Source organism: Phasianus colchicus, chromosome 9 (genome assembly GCF_987193195.1).
Source record: "Phasianus colchicus chromosome 9, bPhaCol1.hap1.1, whole genome shotgun sequence".
NCBI lineage: Eukaryota > Metazoa > Chordata > Aves > Galliformes > Phasianidae > Phasianus > Phasianus colchicus.
Window position 1 is genome coordinate 4,718,156 of NC_143444.1, and position 27,504 is coordinate 4,745,659.

General features: G+C 52.2%; 2 protein-coding genes across 2 annotated transcripts; both read right to left on the minus strand.

Annotated features, from left to right (window-relative positions):
* Window positions 1–17,614: 17,614 nt before the first annotated feature.
* Window positions 17,615–20,952, minus strand: LOC149916774 (uncharacterized). The gene is made up of 4 exons (XM_090145873.1): window positions 20,235–20,952; window positions 18,298–20,093; window positions 17,969–18,038; window positions 17,615–17,775 (listed from the first exon to the last, which is right to left on the minus strand). The coding sequence occupies exons 1-4, from the start codon at window positions 20,950–20,952 to the stop codon at window positions 17,615–17,617; spliced, it is 2,745 nt and encodes a 914-aa protein (XP_090001999.1).
* A 2,905-nt stretch (window positions 20,953–23,857) lies between these two features.
* On the minus strand, window positions 23,858–27,195 carry LOC149916775 (uncharacterized). The gene is made up of 4 exons (XM_090145874.1): window positions 26,478–27,195; window positions 24,541–26,336; window positions 24,212–24,281; window positions 23,858–24,018 (listed from the first exon to the last, which is right to left on the minus strand). Exons 1-4 carry the CDS (start codon window positions 27,193–27,195, stop codon window positions 23,858–23,860), a joined length of 2,745 nt encoding a protein of 914 aa, XP_090002000.1.
* Between the last annotated feature and the right edge of the window lie 309 nt (window positions 27,196–27,504).

A 27,504-nucleotide genomic window follows, 5' to 3' on the forward strand; every position in this document is an offset into this window, starting at 1 on the left:
ATAGGATAGCGGAATGCAAGGTAACACAGTATAACACAGTATAAAAGGAATCGAAGCTAATAAATCAAATAAAGTGAGAGAGAGTGTGTTCAAAAAACTGAAGGCCTTACTCTACTGCTGAAGACCAGACGGCTAGGGAGTGCACACTGCCGAGATGAGCAGAAAGGGAAAAGGGCACATCTCATGGTCTATGAACAGTTTTATCTTTCCCTCTGAATGGAAAACAGAAACAGAACAGTGAACAGTCCTCTGGGATATGTCGTTCTTCTTCTCTTCTGAGACACGTATAGACGGAACTATCCACTACCCACGGAACTGGAGCATTAACTCTTTAACTCCCCGTGCACTACATGATTTTATGATGTGGAATACCTATAGCGAAAGTCATGAAACCATGATAGAGCAGAAAGTATTTCTTTCATACTGAAGTACATTAGGCATTCAGGTTCAGCTCAGCGGGTCTGTTTTTATCAGTGTGTATATTCTGCATGTTCTAGCATTGTTTTTGCAGTTCTGAGCTCCTTGGCAAAATTGTAGTGGGAGCAGTTACAGAGTTCTACTTAGTCCAGGGAATATTTTTAAGATAACCAATCTAGATCAAAATGAAGTCTACCTCTATATTTTTTTTTCCAGGAAAATGACATTCACCGTGTTGTGATTTAAACCCTCAGGAAGCTCAGTGCAACACAGGTGTTTGCTCCCTGCTCCATCAGTGGGATGGAGAGATAAAAACTCTTTACTAAGACAGAAAAGATAGTGAAAAAAAATGATAGTAATAATAATATATATATATATAGTTATAAATGTTTTGAAAACAAGTGATGCACAACATAATTGCTCACCACCCATGGGCAATGCCCAGTCCATCCCCAAGCAGCGGTGGCCCTCTCAGCCAATTCCCCATGGTTTTATAGTTTTTTGACACGATGCCATATGGTATGGAATATCCCTTTGGCAGTTTAGATCGACTCTCCTGGTTCTGTTCCCTCTCAACTCCTTGTGCTCCTCCAGGGCCCTCGCTGGCAACAAAGGATGAGAAGCTGAGCAACCAAAATGTTTTGGCTCTGTGCAGCACTGCTTAGCAACAACTAAGGCGTTGGTGTGTTACCAACGTTGTTTTTTCTCCTAAAGCCAAAACATAGTACCAGATGATCTGAAGAAGATCATCTGTGATAAAAATAGGACACACAGATATATCTAATTGCTAAGCTCGGAAAAAGTTGTTTATAAGAAAAAGCAATAAAACATTATTAAAGTAACCTATGGTTGAATTAATGCACTATCTTGATTCTGCCATAGCTGAACAGATGTTTCAGAGAAAACTGCATGAATATTTTTTGATACCAGTCAGTACATAGTCAGCTACCACAGGGAAGCCTTCTTTACGTGTATAAGCAATTACTGCAGATTATCCCTTTCCAGAATAAAAGAATAGTATGAAGTCATACTACTAAATTTACTCTGTTTTCTCTTATTTTTGCTGTATAAGCTCTGATATTTTAGTACAGGAGCACTAGAAATATGTCTGCTCTGACAGAAGATGATAAATAACTTTTAGAGTCTTAAGTAGTGTCATTACAGACCTTTTCTTTTACTATAGGAGAGACAATGTTCCAGATTGTAAAGTGAGAATCTATATATGTTTACCAGAAACGTTTGAGATATTTCAGACCTAAAGATGTCCTTCTGTGTTATTTAAGCAGATGATCTCAACGTCTCTAGTTTTGCTGGTTTTCTTAGATTAACAGGAATAGTGAATATCAAGTGTGAAAATCTCGAGTTATAACAGAGTTATTTCAAAACTCTTAAGAATGTTCTCTTTCTTAATTTGAGCTAATGTTTTCTTTCTTTTTGACAGTTGTCACTTTTATATCACAGAAGATACCAACTAATTTTTTACATTGTGTAGTCTATTTTATTTTACTGTCAGGTACTCTTTGAAATAGAATTATTAAGAGTGTAACTAGTAACTGGCAAAGAATAAGAAGAATTTCTTTTCACATCCAACAACGAAATCCAGGGAAAGGCCCCTCTTTTCATTATTCTCCAGTATATACCTTTTCATGTAAGTTTTACTCAGCTTATCTGCATGCAACAAAAAGCTGGTGTGCAAGCACTCTCCCCTCTGATTTTTTAGCGATGACAAATGTCATCCTTTACCCAGTGACATACTGGATCTTCACACAAAATCATTTGGCATTATTTTTAAGACTCAACAAAAACTCAGCAAAGTGCTCTGAGACAAAAGTGGTTTGACATAATACACCTGCAGAATAATACGGAATATACTTTTAACAAATCCAGGTATGATCTGTAGGGAGAGCGAGTTTTGAAGACATTCAAATGAAAGTGGTGCAAGATTTCTACCTGACAAGTTTTGACAGCAGCATTCTTCATGGCATAAGAGATTTCAGTTGTCTGGAACTATTTAATGGCCACCCAGCTTGATTTATAAAGAGCAAATTGTTGTTAACGAACTGCTCTGGCTTCTGGATCATGTGAGAGTCTGTGAAAGTATGGCAGTATAACATGGGCATCAAATATAACCTGCAGTAAATAGGGCTTGCTTCTATGAAGATATTCAAAACTTCACATGATATTCATGACATTTTTGGGGAAGAAGGTTACACTGAGACACTCGTGTACTTGAATATGTACTGGCATATTCGCTAGGGAATATCACATTGCTTGATTCTTGTCTTGCGCCACTGGGCTCAGTTGGACAAGACATAACTGGCAGAACCAGCAGGCAGTATGCAACTGGGTACCAGACTTAAGGGCAGAATACAAATATTGCTGAAGGGAAAGCAGTGGTTTGTGCAGTACTCAGGACAGTGCTGGTCACACCCACAAGTGCTACGCACAGCAATGATTCTCAGGAGCCAGCATTATCTCCTCCTTGCAGGAGATAGTAGGAAAATTACAAGAGCAGCTGGTGAGGAGCAGCAGCAGTCTCAGCAGGCAGAAGCACTGATGAAGTGCTCAGGGAGGGAAGAGGAGCGGCCTTCTGCCCCCGCTCCTTCCCAGCACCAAACTAGCACAGGCACAGAGAAATTATTCTTGAGGATGGACCCTTCTTTCGACTGCTCCCTTGGAGCAGACCCTACAGTAAATCACAACCTCATCAATGCTAACTCCCTCAGAAGTTGACCCTCAGAAGAGTGAGTTAAGTTAGATCTAGGCACTGGAGTGAGAAACTGCCTTTCCCATCTCTGTTAAGCAACGGGGGAGATGGGACATGTGGGTATTTACTAACCCTTGTGTATGCGAACAGTTCCGTTGTGGATGATGGTGCTGTTTAGGCACTCTCCCCCCAGTTCCCCACTGGGCTAGTCCAGCTCTTAGACTACTGTAGGTAGCCCCGGCCCCACTTCCTTCCAAGACAACAAACATGAAGCCCAACCCTCTCCCTTTAGGAGCTAAGGAAGGCACAGCCCCCCTTGTAGCTGAACTATGCAATCAAGGGATTACAGCACCTGCAAACTCTCCTTGTAACTTTCCTGTATGGCCAGTGTGGGAGCCCTGTGGCAAATGGAGACTTAGAGTGGATTGCAGGCGTCTGGGTGCCGAGACTGCCCCTTCAGCAAAAGCGGCCCCAAATGTTTCAGAATTGATTACTGCCCTACGGGAACAGCCTCATCCCTTTCTGGCTGCCACTGATGCCTAAGACAGCTGTTTTATGGTCCCCTTGAGGAAGGTGGAGGACAATCAATTTGCATTTACTTGGAGGGAGTGCAATGCACAGTCACCCGATTACCCCAGGGGTACAGACACTCGCCCACTCTGGCGCTCGGAGCATAGGCACAGAAGCTGGAGAAGCTCACGCTGGACCACGGTGTCCGGATTTATCTGTATACTGCTGACGTCCTCATATGGGGGAATGACGATGTCAACGTAGGGAATACCCAAGCCTGCGCAGTGAGACGCCTGGTAGTTAGTGCTGGCAGCAGGCAGTGCTGGCAATGCTGGCAGTGCAGGCAGTGCGGGCAGTTTCACCAGCAGAGGTTTAGGTTGGAGCACAGGAAATCCTGTGTACAGAAGGGCGTGTTAAGCACTGGAACAGGCTCCCCAGGGCGGTGGTTGAGTCACCGTCCCTGAATGTGTTTAAAATCCATTTGGATGTGGTGCTCGGGGACATGATTCAGCGGTGGGTAGTTAGAGTGAGGGTAGGATGGTTAGGTTGTGGTTGGACTTGATGATCTTGAAGGCCTTTTCCAACCTGAGCAATTTAATGATTCTATGACCTGCGTAACCTATATAACCCCAGCATATCCTTAGAAATAGCTGATGTGAAAGGTATGAATACCATATACATGTTCGTAACGTATTTTAGAAACAGTTACTGAATTACGTGACAAATTATTTCTCACAAAGCTGCAATGGACTTTAAATGTTCTAAAGAATGTGGGTATAGTATTCTGAAGTAGGAAACGCACTGTAAGGTTGTTCATTAGGCCAGCAGAAATGAAATGCATTTAACAGACTTTCAAGGAGTCAGAGCCTTTACACAAAGCAGAACTGTCCTACCCTGTGGGAACGTTAGGATGCCGTAGGCAGGCTCCAAGATACTCCCCTCTATCCTCCTTCCAAGCTTTTCTCTACGCAAGGACAGACGGATGACCAGAACAATGACCCAGTGTAAAAGGGCACAAATGCTAGGGGGTAATTGAACAATTAAGAGGCTATGCTTATGTTTATGTTGTAAAGCAGACATCGGAAAGTTACGGCCAAATGCTTGTTAAGAAAGCAATTGTTAGAAGGCAATTAACCAATTAAGGTATTTGTGTTTGGGTGGTAAGAATTTGTGTTTACTTGGTATTTGCATGATTAGTGAAGCGATTTTTCTGCTAATATCATGTCTAGGGCGATCCTATTCTCCCAGGCCATCCTACTTGTAGCATCCAATTGCTCTGCAATTCCCTTTATTGCCTTCTTTGTATAGTTTATACATCTCTGTTGATTGTAATAGATGTAGTTTATCCAATCCACGTTCTTGTTAATCGTCACCCACCAGAATAGCGACTCAAATCCTGCAGCAATTTGATTTCTAGCCTTAAATTCATCAGGGGCACCTCTGGGCACCCCAATGGAATCTATATGTATTATATCACCATCAAATGGGACTCCTAAACCTCTTCTGTTCCTTTTGTGAATGTGAGATAGATCCTTCTCAAATGCCAGAGTGAACGGAATGGCCAGTTGAACAAGTGCACAGGTACCTCCCCAATTAGATGGGAGAGTGGACCATAAGATCTTCCCACCGCAGCACTACCAGAGATCCGCTCTAGGGATTCCCAGCCTTGAACAGTTCCCCGCTAAATCCGTTGTAACATCCACGGTTTCACTGCACAGTGAGAAATTCCCTATAAGCCTGGTAGCCTTCACACCCTGTCTTGAGAGACAAGCTGTATGGTACCTATGGCCTTAGAGAATGCAGGAGGGATTTTGGCATCCATCTCCAATATGGGGGGAAACAACAGGGACAGTGATTTACAGGCTTCATTTCCCCAGGCGGTTTTCTCCTGGTACAGGGCAATCATACATTGCATCCCTTGGGAATCCTTGGTCCACCCTAAAGGAAGGGATACGACCTGAGCTATAGGCCGTCCTGATGCACAAGCATAGCAGTTGCTATGGTTGAGACTCCGGACAGTCTACTTAATCCATTCTACCCAGGCATTCACATCCCTGTATCCCGTCTCAATTTCAAATGTTTGTCTGAGATCTTTTATTTCCGTAATTAGCAGAGTTGCAGGACTTTTAGAAGGAATTTTCTCTCCTTTTTTCTCATCCTGAACCTTTTGAGTATAGTCAGGTAATGAATCCCATACAGCTACTCTGAATCTAGCTACTGGGTCCTTTCCCCGAATGTTTATTCCAATGCCAAAAGTGATGCTAACAAGGCTATCGGCCTTGCTAATTGTTATTGTTACCGGATTACACTGCAAAGTCTGGCAGTCTGGTTGGACAATTCCCTTGAACGTACTAATCCGTTCTTTCAGGGTGTGTGATTGCAATGTATCAGATATCCCTGGGGTGTATGTCCAGCCTTGATAGACAGTCGTCCACCATACATTATTCCATCCCCCACAGGGGGATCTCTTGTTCATGCCTAATTCAGGACACAGATATTTCTCTTCATGACTCAATTGTCGTTGGGCACTTAAGCCCCCACAGGATATCGCATTGCAAGCATCAAATGTGACAGTCTGAGGCATTTCTTTCCTTGTTACATTTACCCACATCTTCACAGGGTATCCTCCCGCTCCCCTCTGCAGGTCATCCTTTTCCCAAGCAGTCAGTTGACTAAGGCATTTTTTGAAGGTGATTGCTGTCAAAATCAAAATTACTAATTGGTCTTTCCCCCACATCATTATTTACTCATAAATATTTGTACCGTTACTACAGTGAAGAACAGGATATACTCCACTAGAAATACAAATATATCCTAAATGCCTCTCTGTCTATATTAGTAATGGAAAAAAAGATTAGTTTATTTACAATTTCTTTCTAATTTTTATCTATAGAGGATCCTTCATGGCAACAGTTTCCCACACTTCAGGGTTAGTGGAGGGTTTTACTCGGGTGTAGTGAGTCCAACCTTTCTCGGCTGTCCTGATGGCTGTTTCTGTTATCAGAAGTACTTGGAACGGTCCTTCTCAGTCGGGTTGCAGCTTTGCCTCCTTCCAGGTCTGGATGAGGACCCAGTCTCCAGGTTGGAATGGATGAATCGGAAATTCCAGAGGTGATGTCTGTGCTAACAGTCCTTGGATTCTGAGAGACGATAGTGAGGAAGACAATCCGAGTATATAGTTCTTAAGAAACATACCTTTAGTTTCAAACTGCGGTACCTCATTTTTTATTCAGCTTTATTTTTAAAGGGGTTATTTTCAACCTCCCCCCCATTCCCTTCCTTTGCCCAGACCATGGGATCTATATCTTTCTCATCTGTCTCAGTTAACACATTCATTGATACTGTAATTCCCTCCTGACAGATTGTTATTTGTATTCCCAATTTCATCATAAGATCTCTCCCCAATAAATTAGTACCAGCATCATGTACATACAATAATTGTCCTGTTACTGTCTTACTCCCTAATCTCAATTCAGTGTTTTCAAAAAGTGGTACCGTCATCCCCTTTCTCTACCCCACTTGTACCCCGTTCCTGGTACCAGGATTATACAGTTACTTTCTGGTGTCTGTACCCCCCCATAAGTTTTATTATGTTCCCTTAGAACCAAATTCTATAAAATACTAAAGGGCACAAGAAGGTGTCCATCTGGATATACACCCATCTGTCAGCTTGCTCTCTTCCCTTCTAAATCATTAATTAGATTCCTATCCTCTTTAGAATACCTTATAGGCTCTGATTAAGGTTCAGATGTTTTAAGTTTACCGTCTGGAATTAAAGCCAGTTCACCAATTTCTTTTCCTTCAGCTGCCTGTTCTGCCAGCTGATCCACCATCATATTCCCAGTTTCCTGTACAGTGTCACTCTTCTGATGTCCTTCAGTGTATGCTGCTCTTTGGTAGATTTACATCACGCTGAATTTGTTTTCCTTGTGTGTAAGCAACCCTTGCTCTTTCCAGATGATACCACGAGTGGGTACCATATACACATGCATATTTAGCATCTGTCCATATTTTTAAGTTTCTTGTTATTTCAGCCTTCTGAGCGGAAGTCCCCACAGCTAATGGTTTTGCTTCATTTACCTTGTCAGTAGCAGTTACTGCATATCCTGCCTTACAGTTTCCTTGTCTCACAAAACTGGTTCTGTCGATGAATCCAGGGGTCCTCAGCGTCGTCCAGTGGTTCCTCCTGCAGGTCTGACCAACTGGTATAGACAGCCTCATGCAGTCGCACACTGCTGGCTTGGAGGTAGCTCTTTGTTGGTGTTCTGGGTGTTCAGCAAATTGCTTCCTTCTTTTTGATCAGTTGTGCTTTCTGTTGAGAAACTTGATACCCATTTAAATCAAGAAATTCAGCAAACTCACAGTCCGTTGTACACAGTTCTCCTTTGATACTGTGGCATCCACGTACTGCAGTAAAGTTCCACCATGGAATAGAGGAACCCAAATCTCAGGCTCACAAGCTGACCAGTTCTCAAACATCATTGGGTTGTTCTCGCAACCCTGGGTCTCACTGTCCAGGTTAACTGAATTTTTGTTTTTGTGTACTTCAAATCCAGAATGGCAAACCCCACCAACTTATTCCTCAGCTTGGTTAATAAAGTGCATGGATTTACCACCATGGGTTGCATGTCTTCAACATTTCTATTAACTGCCCTCAAATCTTTTACCAAAGCATAGCTCTTGCCAATCCAAAAAGTTATTTATTATTTCTTTTATCCTCCTTCAATCTTGTATCCGAAAAGGGCATTGCTTTACCCTGGCTAGGCTGACTCCCATCTATAACTTAACTTTTATTGAGTTGCACTGTTTTTTTGGTTTTTTTTTTGGCTCTGCCAGGCACTCCTGATGCCTGCAGTCCTGTGTATACCTGATTTAGGATTTACCTAACTTCTGGGGGTACAACATTGCTTTTGCCAGTTTGTGTTAAAGCCAGACCTAAAATTTTCAGTCAATTGGTCTTGCTTGACAATTAGCTCCAATTTTCTCTACTGAATTTAATCTCTACATTCAACTGTTCTAATACATCATGCCCAAGTAATGGTTTTGGAGAACCTGGTGTGTACAAGAATTTATGTATTCCTACTTGTTCTCCTAGCCTGTATTTAATTGGTCCCCCCAAAAAGTAACCTTCTCTTGCCAGTAGCTCCTACAACTATTTCAAAAATCATCTACGGGTAATAATTCTTGATGTAGCACAGGGTAAAAGCCACCCGTATCAGAAAGTAAACTCTTTACCCTGCTTCCCCAGCTGCCTTCGGTCCAGTGGGGGTGGAACTCTCCCTGAGCCCTTCCAGGCTCCCCCTTACCTCTTCTTCTAGGTAAGGACATCCCTGTTACAGCTTGCTCAACTTTGCCTTCCTCAGCCTGTGTTTTTCCCAAACCCTTTTCACTTTCCAGACTTTCATCATTACTGAAATACAATGTTAGTAATTTCTGTTTCACTCCCTCCCCTCCCCAGGATTCCGGTGCTCACACTGGGACATCGGGTTTCCCGAGATCTCTGCAGATGACGGCTATTCTCACTCTCACTGTCCCGCCCCATCCCCATTCACAAGTCACACACCCTGCACAGTTACAGCGGGAAGCTCTCGCCCCCAGCTCTTTCTCTCACTCAGAGTTGTTCTTACAGACCGTGGGGGGGGGGGCTAGTGCGGGGGATGTGTTCTCATGCAGACCCAAACTCTAATATCCCGAACTCACTGTTTTCCTTAACCTTTTTGCCGTTTTTTTTTGTTTGTTTTCCCCACAATTCCACTATTTGTACCCTCAGTTACATTTCCATGTACCATTAACAAATAGATTTCCACACAGCATCGAGACAGTTTCTACCACTCCCTTCAAAATCCACAAATCAAACAATACAGTTCTTCAATTTCCACAAACACCCAGCATTTGCTCTCATGATTAGAGTACTCAGTTATAAAACTGGTCTCATTCTTCCATTTATGTTCCTGGTTTCTTATCCAATATTCCCCCTGGCTCACCAGCAATATTTTTCCAGTGAGCCAAAATACAACCCAGGGAGGTCTTCTTGGTATCACTTTAGACACTCTCTGTTGCATAACAGCCTCATACATGACATGACATAACATAATTTAACACTTTCACGACATAAACATTTAACAATCACAAAGACAGTGACAATAATCAGTACAATTTATCCTCAGGATCCTTCCTCTCTCTGCCTCCCTCCAGGGCCCAACCTTCCCTCTGTATTCATTTCCCACACTTGCATAGCTGCCCACCTCCTTCTCCAATAAACAACACATCAATGATAAACATCATTTCCATCCATGAGTAGAAATTAGGCCCTAGAAATTGATCTAATTGTTCTGCGACACTTATTGGATCCTCAATTAAGGAATTCTTCTTGAAAATCCTGACTTTTCTTCTAGTAAAAACAGCAGGCATTAGCATACCCTATTTCCCTTTGAGCTAAGGACACTGCCCTAAAGGATAAAGTGAAGTATTAGTAAGGTTAGTGTTAGAGAAAGGAAGGCTCTCTAGGTCCCATTCACATTACTCCAACTCGCTCAGTTAATCGAGAGTGCATCCTCTCTGTCTCTTGCATTGCTTTAGAAATCTAAGGGGGGAAGTTATCTAAGGGATCCCATTTATGATCTTTCTGCTTCTCTTTCCTTTTTCTTCTGAAGTTTGACTCCTCCTTGTGAGGAAGATTTTATTTTATTTTTTTTACTTCTTGCATCCATTAAGCGAGATAAGCCAATCCTGTTTCAGAAAAAGGAGTCAGTTTACTGATTACATATAAATACAAAGGCAGACAGGCCCATCTTCGTCAGACCCCTACTTTGGTCAAAATCATGAGTTTTCCCTGTAGTGGCTCTCTAGGCTATGTCTGTATACAGTATTTAAACATCTTTTCCCTGTTCTTTTCCCTGGTCTGGGGATTATTTTCCAAGCTTCTTTCCCAACGGGCTATCTCTAGGCACGAATTTGGGGACCCTTTTCCCTGTTCTACGGAGCTCCTATTCCCCATCCCTCCGGAATCCGATTCTTGGATTTGGGGCCAATCCCCCCGGAGCACCTCGCTCCGATTCTCAGATTCAATAGGGGTGTGCTGCTGCCACTTCGTCAAGTGCACAGGTACCGCACACCAACAGCTCCCTGCCGAGACTCACCCGAGTCTCCACCGACCCCCAAGGCAAGAATTAAATTCCCTTACCTTGGTCCATGCATGAAGTTACCGGGTCTCCAGGGGTCAAAGCACATGCCTGCCTGCCCCTTGGCTTTCACAGAGCCCGGCCTGTCTTTAACAGTCTCGGTTTCTTATCGGCCGTCCCAAGGAGTCACCTCGCCACCCAGACAGAACCTCTGAAATCAGCAGGGTGCACCTATCCTGTCCAGGGCAGTAGGGAGACCCTCAAAGAGGCGATAATTATCCCAGATGAGCCCCCAAATTGTTGGAAATATCCAAATAATTTTTCAGGACGGTTTCTCTGATAAAGCAAATTTTATTCGCAATTGCAATAGCGGGCCTCCTGCAAGCAGGAGAGCACAGAGAAAACAGTGTTACATCTTTTATCCCTACTGCCTGACGCTTATCTCTTTCCCCCCTGCTTCCTCATTGGCTGAGTACTGCAGGTTCGCACTCTTTCGCGACGCTTCACTAATCATACAAATACCAAGTAAACACAAATCCTTACCACCCAAACGCAAATATCTTAATTGGTTAATTGCCTTCTAACAATTGCTTTCTTAACAAGCATTTGGTCGTAACTTTCCGATGTCTGTTTTTTACAACATAAACATAAGCATAGCCTCTTAATTGTTCAATTACCCCCCCTAACATTTGTGCCCATTTTACACAGGGTCATTGTTCTGGTCATCCGTCTGTCCTTGTGTAGAGATAAGCTCGGAAGGAGGATAGAGGGGAATATTTTGGAGCCTGCATACGGCTCCAGAGTAGGACTGATTTGTGTAAAGGCCCTGACTCCTTGAAAGTATGTTAAATGTATTTTGCTTCTGCCGGTCGAATGAACAACATTACAATGTGTTTCCTAGTTCACAATACTATATCCACACTGTCTAGAACGTTTAAAATCTACAGCAGTTTTGTAGGAAATAATTTGTTAGGTAATTCGGTAATTATGTTTCTAAAAATGTTACTCACATGTATATGGTATTCTTACTTTCCGCATCAGTTATTTCTAAGGATATGTTACAGCTTAATTTTTTAGATCAGGAAAGTTGCCCTCTACCCTCGATGTTGTGGTGCAGGTGTCCAGCATTCCCTGACCTGTGTCAGTAACGCTGGCACTGTCATGTGCTGCATGGGGTCTCAGCAGCCTGAGCATGCTCTCACTGCTTGGCCAGGAGATGTTCCAGATGGACAACCTCTGCTCCTTCCTCGCCTCATCCCGAATTCTACGAATTGCTGGGAAAATTGGAGAATATCCATAGGTCTCCCCGTAGAGCTCTCTGCAATCTGGCAGTTTTGGTGTTTCTCCCAGAGGTTCTTTGAACAATTCCAGCACAGGCATAGCTATCTCGTCTTCTCCTCCCTTGCATTGCTGACTGGAGGAGTGGTGCTGCATTGACCTCCTCTGGACAGTGCGTGGTCTCGTTTTCTGCATCTTCTGGCACAGATGCAGGCAATGGCTCAAGGTGTCCTGCAGGCCCAGGACCAGCGCCCAGAAGAGAAGCTGAACGCACAGTTTCTGCTTCATCACACAGGGCAAGACATGCATTCTGCAGCTCTCCAGATGACTGTGCTGCAGTTCCTGTCTCAGCAATCTCTTCCACATTATGCTGTTCATCCCGCACTCCAGCATCCCAGGATAGGAGCTCTCCTGCCGCAAAAAAGAGGCCCTCCACCATCGATGTTGTGGTGCGGGTGTCCAGCATACCCTGAGCAATGTCAATAGCACTGGCACAGGCATGTGCTGCTTGGGGTCTTAGCAGCCTGAGCATGCTCATGTTTGGCCAGGAGATGGTCCAGCTGGACAACATCTGCTCCTTCCTCGCCTCATCCTGAATTCTCCAGATTGCTGGGTGAACCGGAGAACATCTGTAGGCCTCCTGGTTGACCCCTCTGGCATCTTGCAGACTCAGTGCTGCTCCCAGAGCTTGTCTAGAGACTTCAGGCACGGTGGTAGCAGTTACTTCTCTTTCTTCCCCCTCACACACTCTTGGGAACAGCACTGCATTATTGGCCACCTCTGGAGAGTGTGCAGCCTTGGGAGAATCTAGGTTACCTGCATCTTCAGGCACTAATGCAGGCAGGGGCTCCTTGTCTCGCTCTTTGCCACCTGCCTGCCCTTCTGGGCCCTTCTGAGCTGCTCTGGAAGATGGTGTAGTGGCAGCATGAGTGTCGCTGCTGCCCTCCTGAGCATCTCTCCAAGCTGCGTGGACCTTCCCAGCCTTGGTGGACAGCACCTGGGCCGTTCCTGCTGGTGGTCTCAGGGCGCCATGCACCCTGGAACTGCCAGCTGCACTTCGACGCTTGAGCTTGCGGCTGCAGCACAGCTCAGGGACACCACGCAGTTTTGTCTGGATCTGGCATGGCGAGGCCTGAGAACAGCTGAGACTTCCAGGGCTGGACCCTGGCTCTCAGGCCTTGCTGTCCCGTCCTGGACATGCAAGGTTCCCGGAGGTCTCGGGGCAAGGACTGGGAGTCTGCTGCCTCTAATGCCCACGGCACGTGCTCTGCCACTTGGAGAAGATGTGGAAGAGGCTGCTGCTGGCAGAGCAGGCAGCTTACAGATCCCAGAAGCTGCTGCTGCACGCCGGGGTGCAGCTGTTGGCAACCCTGCCCTCCTTAAGCGAGGCAGCAAGGGTGGCTGAGGCTGTCTGCTTTGGCCACTGGCACCGCCGCAGGTCACCAACACTGGAAACTCCCGCCTGCCCGCCTGCAAGAGAAGCTGAGGAGAAAGGCCGAGTGAGCGAGGTCCTTCCCGCTCGCGTTGCACGGAGCATCGAGGGCAGCCCTCAGCCCACGGGCAGCTGAGTGCAGAGGAGCTGAAGCAGAGGAGGGCTGGTCCCCACATGGCAGCCCCCACGGCACGGCAGCCCATTGTGGCAGCTCTGCACGCATGCCTGGGCAGCTGGCTGGGGGCCACCAGCAACGAGTTTCAGAGTGTGGTGAGGCAGCGTGTGCAGGACAGAGAGCTGTAGGCCAGGGGCAGAGGCAAGGCCCTGCCTGCGCGCCACCACTCCAGGTCTTCCCTGGGATGGTGGGCCTGGGTACGGCAGGGCATGCAGTGCTGCCGGCCTCCATGCTGCTTCGTGGGCCATCTGAGCTGGGAAGCCCTGCCTGGGATGGCTTTCTGCCCGGGGATGTACCCTGGCCATCCTCCTGTAGTCCTGTACTCAAGCACTTGGAGCTCTGTGCACCTCCTGTGGCCTTCGCAGGAATGTTGTGTGTGGTGTGGCAGCGGTACCTGTGGGGGCAGAGAGCTGTAGGCAAGGGGCAGGGCGGGCACCAGGCAAGGCCCTGCCTGCCACCAAGCACCGCAGCTTTCCCTGGGAGGGCTGGCCCGGGCACAGCAGGACTCTGTACATGGAGCTGCTCGCCGGGCCGCTCGGGCCCAGCAGGCCCTCCCTGGGACGGCTCTGCACTTGGAGACATAGATGGGCATGCTCAAGCTGTGTGGCCAGGATGTGGTCCTACTGGACAACATCTGCTCCTTCCTCGCCTCATCTCGGATTCTCCGGATCGCTGGGTGATCTGGAGGATATCCACACGCCACCTGTTGGTCTCTCTGGGATACGGCGATCTCGCGGCATCTCCCAGAGCTTGCGTGGACAATTCAGACACGGCCATAGCCGCTTGTTTCTTCTCCTTGTCCTCCCGCACACACTGACAGCAGGTATTCCTGCGTTGCACTGACCTCCTCCGGACAGTGTGCAGTCCCGAGAGGATCTGAGCTTTCTGCATACCGAGGCACTGATGCAGGCAAAGGCTCAGGGTGTCCTGCAGGCCCAGGTTCTGTGGCCAGAAGCGACGCTGAGCGCACGGCATCTGCCTCACACACGGCGGTGTGGAGAAGGAGGCGTGGGATGGAGGTGGCGAAGTCGCCAGCAGCGTGCCCAGCAGCAGCAGCGACTTCAAAGGCCGCCAGCGGCCCGGCCGAGCCCGGCCCTGCTGCTCTCCGCCCTCGGCCCTGGCAGTTAGTGCTGGCAGTTAGTGCTGGCAGTTAGTCCTGGTAGTTCATGCGGGCAGTTAGTGCTGGTAGTTAGTGCTGGCTGTGCTGGCAGTTAGTGCTGGCAGTTAGTTCTGGCAGTGCTGGCAGTTAGTGCTGTAGGCGCAGGCAGTGCTGGCAATGCTGGCAGTGCAGGCCGTGCAGGCAGTTTCACCAGCAGAGGTTTAGGTTGGAACACAGGAAATCCTGTGTACAGAAGGGCGTGTTAAGCACTGGAACAGGCTCCCCAGGGCGGTGGTTGAGTCACCGTCCCTGAATGTGTTTAAAATCCATTTGGATGTGGTGCTCGGGGACATGATTCAGCGGTGGGTAGTTAGAGTGAGGGTAGGATGGTTAGGTTGTGGTTGGACTTGATGATCTTGAAGGCCTTTTCCAACCTGAGCAATTCCACGATTCTATGACCTGCGTAACCCGAATTGAGGGCTATACGCTTTTTAGAAGGGATAGGCAAGGTAGGAGAGGTTGGGAATTGCCGCCTACGACAAAAAGAGGACAGACTGCAAAGAGCTGCCTCAGAGAAATAGTCAGGCACACGTGGGGAGCCTGTGGGTTAAAACCAGGGACGAGACCAACAAAAGACAGCTGGTGGTCGGGGAATACTACAGGCCACCGAATCAAGGGGAGCCTGTAGGTGTGACCTTCTTCCTTCAGCTGCAGGAGCTGTTGTGCTCCCAGACTCTGATCCCTCTGGGGGATTTCAACCACCCAGATACCTGCTGGGAAATGAACATGGCGAGCTAGCTGCAAGTGATCCAGGAGACTCCTGGAGCCCAATAATGGTAACTTTCTGGTACCGGACTTGGACAGGTCAGGACCAGAGGGGACCAGCTGGTCACCAGTGGTTGCCGAGTTTGGTGCTCATCCGTGCAGAGGAGGTGGTCGAAGACGTTAAGATTGGAGGCAGCCTGAGCTGCAGCAACCATGCCCTGGTTGAGCTTGCGATCTCCAGGAACATGGGCCTGGCAAAGAGTGGAGTCAAGACACTGAACTTCAGGAGAGTGAACTTCAGTGACCTGTTTAAGGAATGGTTGAATGAGATCTCCTAGGAAACTGTCCTTAGGCACAAAGGAACGGAACACAGCTGGCAGCACAGTTAAGAACATGCTTCTGAGAGCACGAGAGCTCTCCATCCCCCAGAAAAAGAAATCAGGCAGGGGTGGCAGGAAACTCAGCTCAGCTGAGCACGGGGCTGCTGGGAAGGCTGAGGGAAAAGAAGGAAGCAGTGGAAGTGGGGATAGGTGGCCAGGGAGGAACAGAGGGATGTTGTTTGGATGTGCAGGGATGGCATCGGGAGGGCCAAGGCGCAGACAGTATAAAGTTCAACAAGGGATGTGGAAAGAAAAGAATAAAAAAAAAAAAAAAAAGTGTTTGTTGAAGTACATTATGAGTAGCTGGCGCCAAGCATGGAAGGAGGGATGGGCAATCCTAATAGCCCAGAGCATATTCTGAAAACGTTGAGGGACCTTGATTCTTCTCTTGCCCAGAACCAACAGGCAGTATGCGACTGGGTAGCAGACTTAAGGGCAGAATGGAAATATCGCTGAAGAAAAGGGAAAGCAGTGGTTTGTGCAGTACTCGGGACACAGCTGGTCACACTCACAAGTACTATGGGCAGCCATGATTCTCAGGAGCCAGCATTATCTCCTCCTTGCAGGAGGAAGTAGGAAAATTATAAGAGCAGCTGGTTGAGGAGCAACAGCAGTGTCAGCAGGCAGAAGCACTGATGAAGTGCTTGGGGAGGGAAGAGGCCTTCTGCCTCTAGGCCAACTCTTAGACTACTGTAGGCAGCCCCGGCCCCACTTCCTTCCAAGACAACAAACATGAAGCCCAACCCACTCCCTTTAGGAGCTAAGGAAGGCACAGCCCCCCCTTGTAGCTGAACTATGCAATCAAGGGATTACAGCACCTGCAAACTCTCCTTGTAACTTTCCTGTATGGCCAGTGTGGGAGCCCTGTGGCAAATGGAGACTTAGAGTGGACTGCAGGCGTCTGGGTGCCGAGACTGCCCCTTCAGCAAAAGCGGCCCCAAATGTTTCAGAATTGATTACTGCCCTACGGGAACAGCCTCATCCCTTTCTGGCTGCCACTGATGCCTAAGACAGCTGTTTTATGGTCCCCTTGAGGAAGGTGGAGGACAATCAATTTGCATTTACTTGGAGGGAGTGCAATGCACAGTCACCCGATTACCCCAGGGGTACAGACACTCGCCCACTCTGGCGCTCGGAGCATTGGCACGGAGGCTGGAGAAGCTCACGTTGGACCACGGTGTCTGGGTTTGTCTGTATACCGATGACATCCTCATATGGGGGAATGATGATGTCAACGTAGGGAATACCCAAGCCTGCGCAGTGAGACACCTGAGGAGCCCTGAGCCAGCCGGGACACTTTGGTCTCCTCTCAGTAGGTGCCTGGCTGTGCTCGCACCCCTACAGACACACCGGTGCTCTCCCACCAGGGCTGCCCCTTTCACAGCCCCTCACCCCGATCATCACAGCCCACCTCACACACACACCGGCTCAGCCAGCTCACACTTTGCAAGTCACAAATCACTCTCCCTTGCACGCCCACGCTCTCTGCACTTGCTGCCACCACCGACACATGGATCCATTGCCCCGTGCTCTGAGCCCAGTAGTCGCACTCAGAGACCAACCATGCACGAGTGCACAGATGAGACAGCACTCAGGCAGGATAGAATAAAGATAGCATTTAATCAGAATTCTATGTTGACAAGATGGAATCAGAATTCTGCATTGACAAGTTGGAATCAAAATTCTTCACTGACATGATGGAATCAGAATTCTACATTGACAGGATGGAATCAATCTCTGGGGAGCTGCCTGGTGTTTACAGCCTCGTGCCTCTCCTCTCGCTGTCCCCTGATGCAGCTGCAGGTGCAAACCCTGCGCAGAGCCCGGAGCACACTCCTGATGACAGCTGGCATCCGGCGGCGAGCTGCTGTGTGTGGTGCGGCTGTGGTACCTGTGGGGGACAGAGAGCTGTAGGCAAGGGGCAGAGGCGAGCTCCTGCCTGCCACCCACCACCATGGAATTTCCCTGGGAGGACTGGCTTGGATATGGCAGCGCATGGAACGCTGTCAGCCTCCATGCCACTTGGTGGGCCATCTGAGCTTGACAGGTCCCTCCCTGGGATTGTTTTCTGTCTGGGGACGTACCTGGGCCATCCTCCGGTGCATCTCTGAAGCACACGGAGCTCTGTGCACGTTCTTCAGCCTCTGCAGAAACCTGTGTGAAGAGAACAAAACCACACACCTGTAATACCACTGGCTGTTGATGGTGTGGGTGCCAGGGGTCCAGGGGAGGGATCCCCTTTCCAGGCCCCTTTGATTGAAGGCAAGGCAGGAATAACAGAGGGGCTGTCCACCCTAATGCATGGAGCTGGTTGGAAAGGAGACAGCATCTCCAGGCATCTCCCCACAGCGCACACTCCAGGCACCACTCCTGCCTCTGCCTCCAATTCATGCCTGGTGCTGACCTTGCTCACCTCATGCTGAGGGCCCACATCTTCTGCTCCCTCACATGCTGACACATGCTCCTCAGTCATGGGATCTGCAGCTACAGATGAAGCTGAAGAAATGGCCTCCACCTCACCAGATGGCTCATCGGATGTGCTGGATGTGATGCTGACTGCCTCTGATGCAGCATCTTCCTCAGAGTCACATCCCCAGTCTTCCTCCACATTCTCCAGTGTTGAAGGGCAAGGACAGGAGGGCGGGTGCATGCCCTCATCTCTCACTGCATTGTCTCTGGCATCCAGCGTGCCCTCAGCAGTGCTGGCAGCACTGTCGCTGTCATCACTGGACTCTTCCAGTATAACTGGCAGTCTAACAGTCCACTTTCTGGAGTCACCAGAGTCAAGAAACCCATCCCGTGATGTCGTGGGCCAGATACCTGGCGTGCCCTGAAGAGCGCCAACATTATTGAATGTGTCACCTCTTGCCTGGAGCCTTCGCTGCCTGGGGCTTCTCACATTCCTTGGCCAGGAAATATTCCAGTGTGACAACATCTGCTCGTTTCTGTCCTCCTCACGAATTCTCCGCATTGCTGGGATCATAGGAGAGTACCCAGAGGGCTCCCTGTTGATCTCGCTGGGATCTGGCAGTCTCCGTGCTTCTCCCAGACCTTGTCCGGAGGATTCAGGCATGGCCATAACTGATTCTTCTCTTTCTCCTCCCTCGGACATTGGCAAGGGGAGCGATACTGCATCAGTCTCCTCTGCAGAGCTTGCAGCCTCGGAAGAATCTGAGCTTTCTGCATCTTCCAGCACTGAGGCAGGTAAAGGCTCAAGGTGCCCTGCAGGCCCTGGCTCAGCATCCAGAAGAGATGGTGAACACACAGTGCGTACCTCATCAGATGGGGCAAGAGATGCAACTTGCAGGGTGCCAGATGACTGTCCTGCCGTTTCTATCTCTGCAGCCTCTTCCAACTCTAGCTGCGAGTCCTGGACTATAACACCTCTGGCTGAGGAATCATCAGAAGCAGAAAACTGGCCCTCAGCCCTCGATGTCACACTGCAGACGCTCAGCGTGTCCTGAGCACTGTCAGCTGCACTGGCACTGTCTTCTGTTGCTTGGGGCCTTAGCAGCGGGGGCACGCTCATGCTATTTGGCCAGGAGATGTTCCAGTTGGACAGCATCTGGTCCTTCTTTGCCTCATCCCGGATTCTCTGGATTGCTGGGTGAACTGGAGGATATCCATATGCCTCCCCGTAGACCTCTCTGGGATCTTGCAACCTCTGTTCTTCTCCCAGAGACTGGTTGGAGAATTCAGGCATGGTGCTAGCCGTTTCTTCTTCTTCTCCCTCGCATGCTCTCCAGAAAAAAGGTGCTGCATTGGCCTCCTCTGGAAAGTATTCAGCCTTGGAAGAAGTTGAGTGTTCCCCATCTTCAGGACCTGTTACAGCCAAAGCCTCAAGGTGTCCTCCAGGCCCAGGGTCTGCAGCCAGAAGAGAAGCCGAAGGCATGCTGCCTGCCTCATCAGGTGAGGCAAGAGATGCGCTCCGCAGTTTGCCAGGTGAACATCCTGCGGATTCCCTCTCAGCAGTCTCTTCTAATTCTTGCAGCTCAACCTGCACTCCAGCATCCCTGGTTCGGGAACCACCAGAGGCAGGAATCTGAGCCTCAGCCCTCGATGTCGCGGAGCGTACGCCCAGGTTTCCCTGAGCAGTGTTGGCAGCACTGGGCCTGGGCACGCTCACAGAGTTTGCCCACCGTGTGTTGCAACTGGACAACATCTGCGGTGTGTGCTGAGGTCTCGGGGCAAGTACTGGGAGTCTGCTGCCTCTAATGGGTCTGGCATGCCGAGGCACGAGAACAGTTGAGGGGACTTCCAGGGCTGGACCCCGGCTCTCAGCCCCTGCTGTCCCGTCCTGGACATGCAAGGTTCCCGGAGGTCTCGGGGCAAGGACTGGGAGTCTGCTGCCCCTGATGCCCACGGCACGTGCTCTGCCACTTGGAGATGCTGTGGAAGAGGCTGCCGCTGGCAGAGCAGGCAGCTTGCAGACCCCAGAAGCTGCTGCTGCACGCCTGGGTGCTGCTGCCGGCAGCCCCGCCCGCCTTAAGCGAGGCAGCAAGGGTGGCTGAGGCTGTCTGCTTTGGCCACTGGCACCGCCGCCGGTCGCCGACTCCAGGAACTGCCGCCCGCCCGCCTGCAAGAGAAGCCGAGGAGAAAGGCCGAGTGAGCGCGGTCCTCGCCGCTCGCGCCGCACGCAGCACCGAGGGCAGCGCTCAGCCCGCGGGCGGCTGCCGCCCCGCTCCCCACAGCCGCACCGGCACAGGGCGGTCCCCACGCGGCGCGGGAAGACGTCCGGCCCCGCCTCCCTCGGGCTCCCTACCTGTGCGCGGCGGCTCCCGGAGGCCCGCGCGCTCTCCGGGCCGGGCAGCGGCGGCAGACGGACGCCGCGGAGGGACGAGCCCGGGCTCCGGCCGCCCGGCGGCACCACCTGCGGGGAGAAGGAGAACCGGGATGGAGGCGGCGAAGGCGCGGCCGGCGTCCCCCGCGGCGGCGACTTCGACGGCCGCCGGCGGCCCGGCCGAGCCCGAGCGCCTCCCTCCCCGGCCCGCACCTGTCGGCGGTCGCGCACGCGTGGCAGCCCCGCGTCGGGCTGGCGGTCGTCCTTCTTCTCCCGCTCCTCGCTCATCGCCGCGTCCTCGCGCAGACGCTCGGTCGCACGCACCCGGGGGAGCCGCGTCCTCCTCGCGGAGCCGCTCTCCCGAGAGTGAGCGGCACTCTCTCCGGGGGACTCCGGCCCCTCGCGGCGGCCCCGCGTCACAATGGCCTTGGGGCGCGACGCCGGCCCGCGTCACAGAGCCCCGGCGGGTTCCGCAGCGCACTGCGGCAGCCCTCCGCGCCCGCCTGGGCAGCCGGCTGCCCGGGGCTCGGCGTCGTCCTGATGACGGCGGGCCACTGGCGGCACGTCGCGGCAGCGTGTGGGGCACGGAGCGCTGCAGGCAGGGGCCGCTGCAGGCTCTCCCTGGGACGGTGGGCCTGGATACGGCGGGGCACGCAGTGCTGCCGGCCTCCGTGCTGCTTCGTGGCCGTCTGAGCTGGGTAGGCCCTCCCTGGGATGGCTTGCACGCCCTCGCTCTCTGCACTTGCTGCCACCACCGACACACGGATCCATTGCCCCGTGCTCTGAGCCCAGCACTCAACCAGGAGAGAATAAAGACAACACTGAATCAGAATTTTACATCTACAGGACTGAGTTTGTCATCCCTGGGAGCTGCCTGGTGTTTGCAGCTTCGTGCCTCTCCTCTCGCTGTCCCCCGATGCAGCTGCAGGTGCAAACCCTGCACAGAGCAGGGAGCCCACTCCTGATGACAGCTGGCATCCGGCGGCGAGCCGCTGTGTGTGGTGCGGCAGTGGTACCTGTGGGGGACAGAGAGCTGTAGGCAAGGGGCAGAGGCGAGGCCCTGCCTGCACTGTACACAGGTTTTCCCTGGGAAAATGAGCCTGCATATGGCAGGGCGCACACCGCTGCTGGCCTCCGTGCCAGTTGGTGGGACATTTGAGCTGGGCAGGCCCTCCCTGGGATGGCTTTCTGTCTGGGGACGTCCCTAGGCCATCCTCCGGTGCCTCTCTGAAGCACCTGGGGCTCTGTGCAGGTCCTCTGTCCTCTGCAGAAACCTTGGCAGCATGTGGTCTGGCAGCGGTTGCTATGGGAGACAGATAGCAATAGGCAAGGGGCAGGGTGGGCACCAGGCAAGGACCTGCGTGCTCCCCTAGCACAGCTTTTCCCTGGGAGGGAAAGCTGTCCTGGGCACAGCAGAATGGTGCGCATGGAGTGCTGCCAGCCTCCGAGCTGCTCACAAGGCTGATCAGGCTCAGCAGGCTCTCCATTTGGGGACATATCTGGGACATCTTCTGATGTCTCTCTGATACGACTGGAGTTCTGTGCACCTCCTCTGGCCTCTGCGGAAACCTGTGAGGGGAGAGCAAAACCAGCCCTGTAGGTTCCTTGCCAGCAATACTCCAAGTTCCAGGTTATCTTCTCCTGGTTTGTCAATCATGCCCCTCACATGAAGGTAAGCCGGGGGTTATGGATGTCCATCTTTCTGCATGGAGCTGGATGGAAAGAAGACAGTACCAGGCATCTCCCCACAGTGCACACTCCAGTACAGCTCCTGTCTTTGCCTTCATTTCACACTTGGTCCTGACCACATGGACTTCCCTCACCTTGTGCTTGAAATTGACTGTACTTTCTGCTCCTTTGCATGCAGATGAATGTCCCTCAGGTCTGGGTCCTGCAGCCACAGGGGAAGCTGAAGGCATGGTCTTCATCTCACCATATGAAGAACCAGAAATGCTTGGTGGCACACTGGCTGCCTCAGCAGCTTCTTCCTCATGGCTGTCTTCCCATTCTTCTTCCACACCCTCCACAGTATCAGGGCAAAAACAGGAGAGTGTGGGCGTGCTCTCAGCCATCACTGCAGTGTTCCTGGTATCCATATCCAGCATGCCGTGATCAGTGCTGGCATCGCTGGCAGCACTGTCAATGGTCTCTTACTGTGTGTACTTAATTCTAATATCCTGGCTTTGGGAAGCACAAGATGCAGGGAAGTGGCCATCCACCCTCGATGTCATGTTGCAGAGGTCCAGCATGCCCCAAGCAGTGTCGGCAGCACTGGCCCCGTCATCTGCTGCTTGGAGCACGAGAAGCCTGGGCGTGCCCACACTGTGTGGCTCAGACACGTTCCTTACAGTGGACTACAGGCATCTGGAGGCCAAGACTGCCCCTTCAGCAAAAGCTGCCCCAAATGTTTCAGAATTGATTACTGCCCTACAGGAACAGGCTCATCCCTTTCTGGCTGCCATTGATGCCTAAGACAGCTGTTTTATGGTCCCCTTGAAGAAGGTGGAGGACAATCAATTTGCATTTACTTGGAGGGAGTGCAATGCACAGTCACCCGATTACCCCAGGGGTACAGACACTCGCCCACTCTGGCGCTCGGAGCATTGGCACGGAGGCTGGAGAAGCTCACGTTGGACCACGGTGTCTGGGTTTGTCTGTATACCGATGACATCCTCATATGGGGGAATGATGATGTCAACGTAGGGAATACCCAAGCCTGCGCAGTGAGACACCTGAGGAGCCCTGAGCCAGCCGGGACACTTTGGTCTCCTCTCAGTAGGTGCCTGGCTGTGCTCGCACCCCTACAGACACACCGGTGCTCTCCCACCAGGGCTGCCCCTTTCACAGCCCCTCACCCCGATCATCACAGCCCACCTCACACACACACCGGCTCAGCCAGCTCACACTTTGCAAGTCACAAATCACTCTCCCTTGCACGCCCACGCTCTCTGCACTTGCTGCCACCACCGACACATGGATCCATTGCCCCGTGCTCTGAGCCCAGTAGTCGCACTCAGAGACCAACCATGCACGAGTGCACAGATGAGACAGCACTCAGGCAGGATAGAATAAAGATAGCATTTAATCAGAATTCTATGTTGACAAGATGGAATCAGAATTCTGCATTGACAAGTTGGAATCAAAATTCTTCACTGACATGATGGAATCAGAATTCTACATTGACAGGATGGAATCAATCTCTGGGGAGCTGCCTGGTGTTTACAGCCTCGTGCCTCTCCTCTCGCTGTCCCCTGATGCAGCTGCAGGTGCAAACCCTGCGCAGAGCCCGGAGCACACTCCTGATGACAGCTGGCATCCGGCGGCGAGCTGCTGTGTGTGGTGCGGCTGTGGTACCTGTGGGGGACAGAGAGCTGTAGGCAAGGGGCAGAGGCGAGCTCCTGCCTGCCACCCACCACCATGGAATTTCCCTGGGAGGACTGGCTTGGATATGGCAGCGCATGGAACGCTGTCAGCCTCCATGCCACTTGGTGGGCCATCTGAGCTTGACAGGTCCCTCCCTGGGATTGTTTTCTGTCTGGGGACGTACCTGGGCCATCCTCCGGTGCATCTCTGAAGCACACGGAGCTCTGTGCACGTTCTTCAGCCTCTGCAGAAACCTGTGTGAAGAGAACAAAACCACACACCTGTAATACCACTGGCTGTTGATGGTGTGGGTGCCAGGGGTCCAGGGGAGGGATCCCCTTTCCAGGCCCCTTTGATTGAAGGCAAGGCAGGAATAACAGAGGGGCTGTCCACCCTAATGCATGGAGCTGGTTGGAAAGGAGACAGCATCTCCAGGCATCTCCCCACAGCGCACACTCCAGGCACCACTCCTGCCTCTGCCTCCAATTCATGCCTGGTGCTGACCTTGCTCACCTCATGCTGAGGGCCCACATCTTCTGCTCCCTCACATGCTGACACATGCTCCTCAGTCATGGGATCTGCAGCTACAGATGAAGCTGAAGAAATGGCCTCCACCTCACCAGATGGCTCATCGGATGTGCTGGATGTGATGCTGACTGCCTCTGATGCAGCATCTTCCTCAGAGTCACATCCCCAGTCTTCCTCCACATTCTCCAGTGTTGAAGGGCAAGGACAGGAGGGCGGGTGCATGCCCTCATCTCTCACTGCATTGTCTCTGGCATCCAGCGTGCCCTCAGCAGTGCTGGCAGCACTGTCGCTGTCATCACTGGACTCTTCCAGTATAACTGGCAGTCTAACAGTCCACTTTCTGGAGTCACCAGAGTCAAGAAACCCATCCCGTGATGTCGTGGGCCAGATACCTGGCGTGCCCTGAAGAGCGCCAACATTATTGAATGTGTCACCTCTTGCCTGGAGCCTTCGCTGCCTGGGGCTTCTCACATTCCTTGGCCAGGAAATATTCCAGTGTGACAACATCTGCTCGTTTCTGTCCTCCTCACGAATTCTCCGCATTGCTGGGATCATAGGAGAGTACCCAGAGGGCTCCCTGTTGATCTCGCTGGGATCTGGCAGTCTCCGTGCTTCTCCCAGACCTTGTCCGGAGGATTCAGGCATGGCCATAACTGATTCTTCTCTTTCTCCTCCCTCGGACATTGGCAAGGGGAGCGATACTGCATCAGTCTCCTCTGCAGAGCTTGCAGCCTCGGAAGAATCTGAGCTTTCTGCATCTTCCAGCACTGAGGCAGGTAAAGGCTCAAGGTGCCCTGCAGGCCCTGGCTCAGCATCCAGAAGAGATGGTGAACACACAGTGCGTACCTCATCAGATGGGGCAAGAGATGCAACTTGCAGGGTGCCAGATGACTGTCCTGCCGTTTCTATCTCTGCAGCCTCTTCCAACTCTAGCTGCGAGTCCTGGACTATAACACCTCTGGCTGAGGAATCATCAGAAGCAGAAAACTGGCCCTCAGCCCTCGATGTCACACTGCAGACGCTCAGCGTGTCCTGAGCACTGTCAGCTGCACTGGCACTGTCTTCTGTTGCTTGGGGCCTTAGCAGCGGGGGCACGCTCATGCTATTTGGCCAGGAGATGTTCCAGTTGGACAGCATCTGGTCCTTCTTTGCCTCATCCCGGATTCTCTGGATTGCTGGGTGAACTGGAGGATATCCATATGCCTCCCCGTAGACCTCTCTGGGATCTTGCAACCTCTGTTCTTCTCCCAGAGACTGGTTGGAGAATTCAGGCATGGTGCTAGCCGTTTCTTCTTCTTCTCCCTCGCATGCTCTCCAGAAAAAAGGTGCTGCATTGGCCTCCTCTGGAAAGTATTCAGCCTTGGAAGAAGTTGAGTGTTCCCCATCTTCAGGACCTGTTACAGCCAAAGCCTCAAGGTGTCCTCCAGGCCCAGGGTCTGCAGCCAGAAGAGAAGCCGAAGGCATGCTGCCTGCCTCATCAGGTGAGGCAAGAGATGCGCTCCGCAGTTTGCCAGGTGAACATCCTGCGGATTCCCTCTCAGCAGTCTCTTCTAATTCTTGCAGCTCAACCTGCACTCCAGCATCCCTGGTTCGGGAACCACCAGAGGCAGGAATCTGAGCCTCAGCCCTCGATGTCGCGGAGCGTACGCCCAGGTTTCCCTGAGCAGTGTTGGCAGCACTGGGCCTGGGCACGCTCACAGAGTTTGCCCACCGTGTGTTGCAACTGGACAACATCTGCGGTGTGTGCTGAGGTCTCGGGGCAAGTACTGGGAGTCTGCTGCCTCTAATGGGTCTGGCATGCCGAGGCACGAGAACAGTTGAGGGGACTTCCAGGGCTGGACCCCGGCTCTCAGCCCCTGCTGTCCCGTCCTGGACATGCAAGGTTCCCGGAGGTCTCGGGGCAAGGACTGGGAGTCTGCTGCCCCTGATGCCCACGGCACGTGCTCTGCCACTTGGAGATGCTGTGGAAGAGGCTGCCGCTGGCAGAGCAGGCAGCTTGCAGACCCCAGAAGCTGCTGCTGCACGCCTGGGTGCTGCTGCCGGCAGCCCCGCCCGCCTTAAGCGAGGCAGCAAGGGTGGCTGAGGCTGTCTGCTTTGGCCACTGGCACCGCCGCCGGTCGCCGACTCCAGGAACTGCCGCCCGCCCGCCTGCAAGAGAAGCCGAGGAGAAAGGCCGAGTGAGCGCGGTCCTCGCCGCTCGCGCCGCACGCAGCACCGAGGGCAGCGCTCAGCCCGCGGGCGGCTGCCGCCCCGCTCCCCACAGCCGCACCGGCACAGGGCGGTCCCCACGCGGCGCGGGAAGACGTCCGGCCCCGCCTCCCTCGGGCTCCCTACCTGTGCGCGGCGGCTCCCGGAGGCCCGCGCGCTCTCCGGGCCGGGCAGCGGCGGCAGACGGACGCCGCGGAGGGACGAGCCCGGGCTCCGGCCGCCCGGCGGCACCACCTGCGGGGAGAAGGAGAACCGGGATGGAGGCGGCGAAGGCGCGGCCGGCGTCCCCCGCGGCGGCGACTTCGACGGCCGCCGGCGGCCCGGCCGAGCCCGAGCGCCTCCCTCCCCGGCCCGCACCTGTCGGCGGTCGCGCACGCGTGGCAGCCCCGCGTCGGGCTGGCGGTCGTCCTTCTTCTCCCGCTCCTCGCTCATCGCCGCGTCCTCGCGCAGACGCTCGGTCGCACGCACCCGGGGGAGCCGCGTCCTCCTCGCGGAGCCGCTCTCCCGAGAGTGAGCGGCACTCTCTCCGGGGGACTCCGGCCCCTCGCGGCGGCCCCGCGTCACAATGGCCTTGGGGCGCGACGCCGGCCCGCGTCACAGAGCCCCGGCGGGTTCCGCAGCGCACTGCGGCAGCCCTCCGCGCCCGCCTGGGCAGCCGGCTGCCCGGGGCTCGGCGTCGTCCTGATGACGGCGGGCCACTGGCGGCACGTCGCGGCAGCGTGTGGGGCACGGAGCGCTGCA

What these genes read in the sequence shown, in the direction of transcription:
- LOC149916775 (XM_090145874.1), bottom strand. Translation starts at nt 27,195, where the DNA reads ATGAGCGAGGAGCGGGAGAAGAAGGACGACCGCCAGCCCGACGCGGGG. An exon ending in ACGTGCCGTGGGCATCAGGG is followed by an intron (nt 26,337 to 26,477) that starts GCAGCAGACTCC and finishes GACCCATTAGAG; the next exon opens with GCAGCAGACTCCCAGTACTT. An exon ending in ATGTGGGCCCTCAGCATGAG is followed by an intron (nt 24,282 to 24,540) that starts GTGAGCAAGGTC and finishes CTCTTCACACAG; the next exon opens with GTTTCTGCAGAGGCTGAAGA.
- LOC149916774 (XM_090145873.1), bottom strand. Translation starts at nt 20,952, where the DNA reads ATGAGCGAGGAGCGGGAGAAGAAGGACGACCGCCAGCCCGACGCGGGG. An exon ending in ATGTGGGCCCTCAGCATGAG is followed by an intron (nt 18,039 to 18,297) that starts GTGAGCAAGGTC and finishes CTCTTCACACAG; the next exon opens with GTTTCTGCAGAGGCTGAAGA. An exon ending in TGCACCGGAGGATGGCCCAG is followed by an intron (nt 17,776 to 17,968) that starts GTACGTCCCCAG and finishes TGTCCCCCACAG; the next exon opens with GTACCACAGCCGCACCACAC.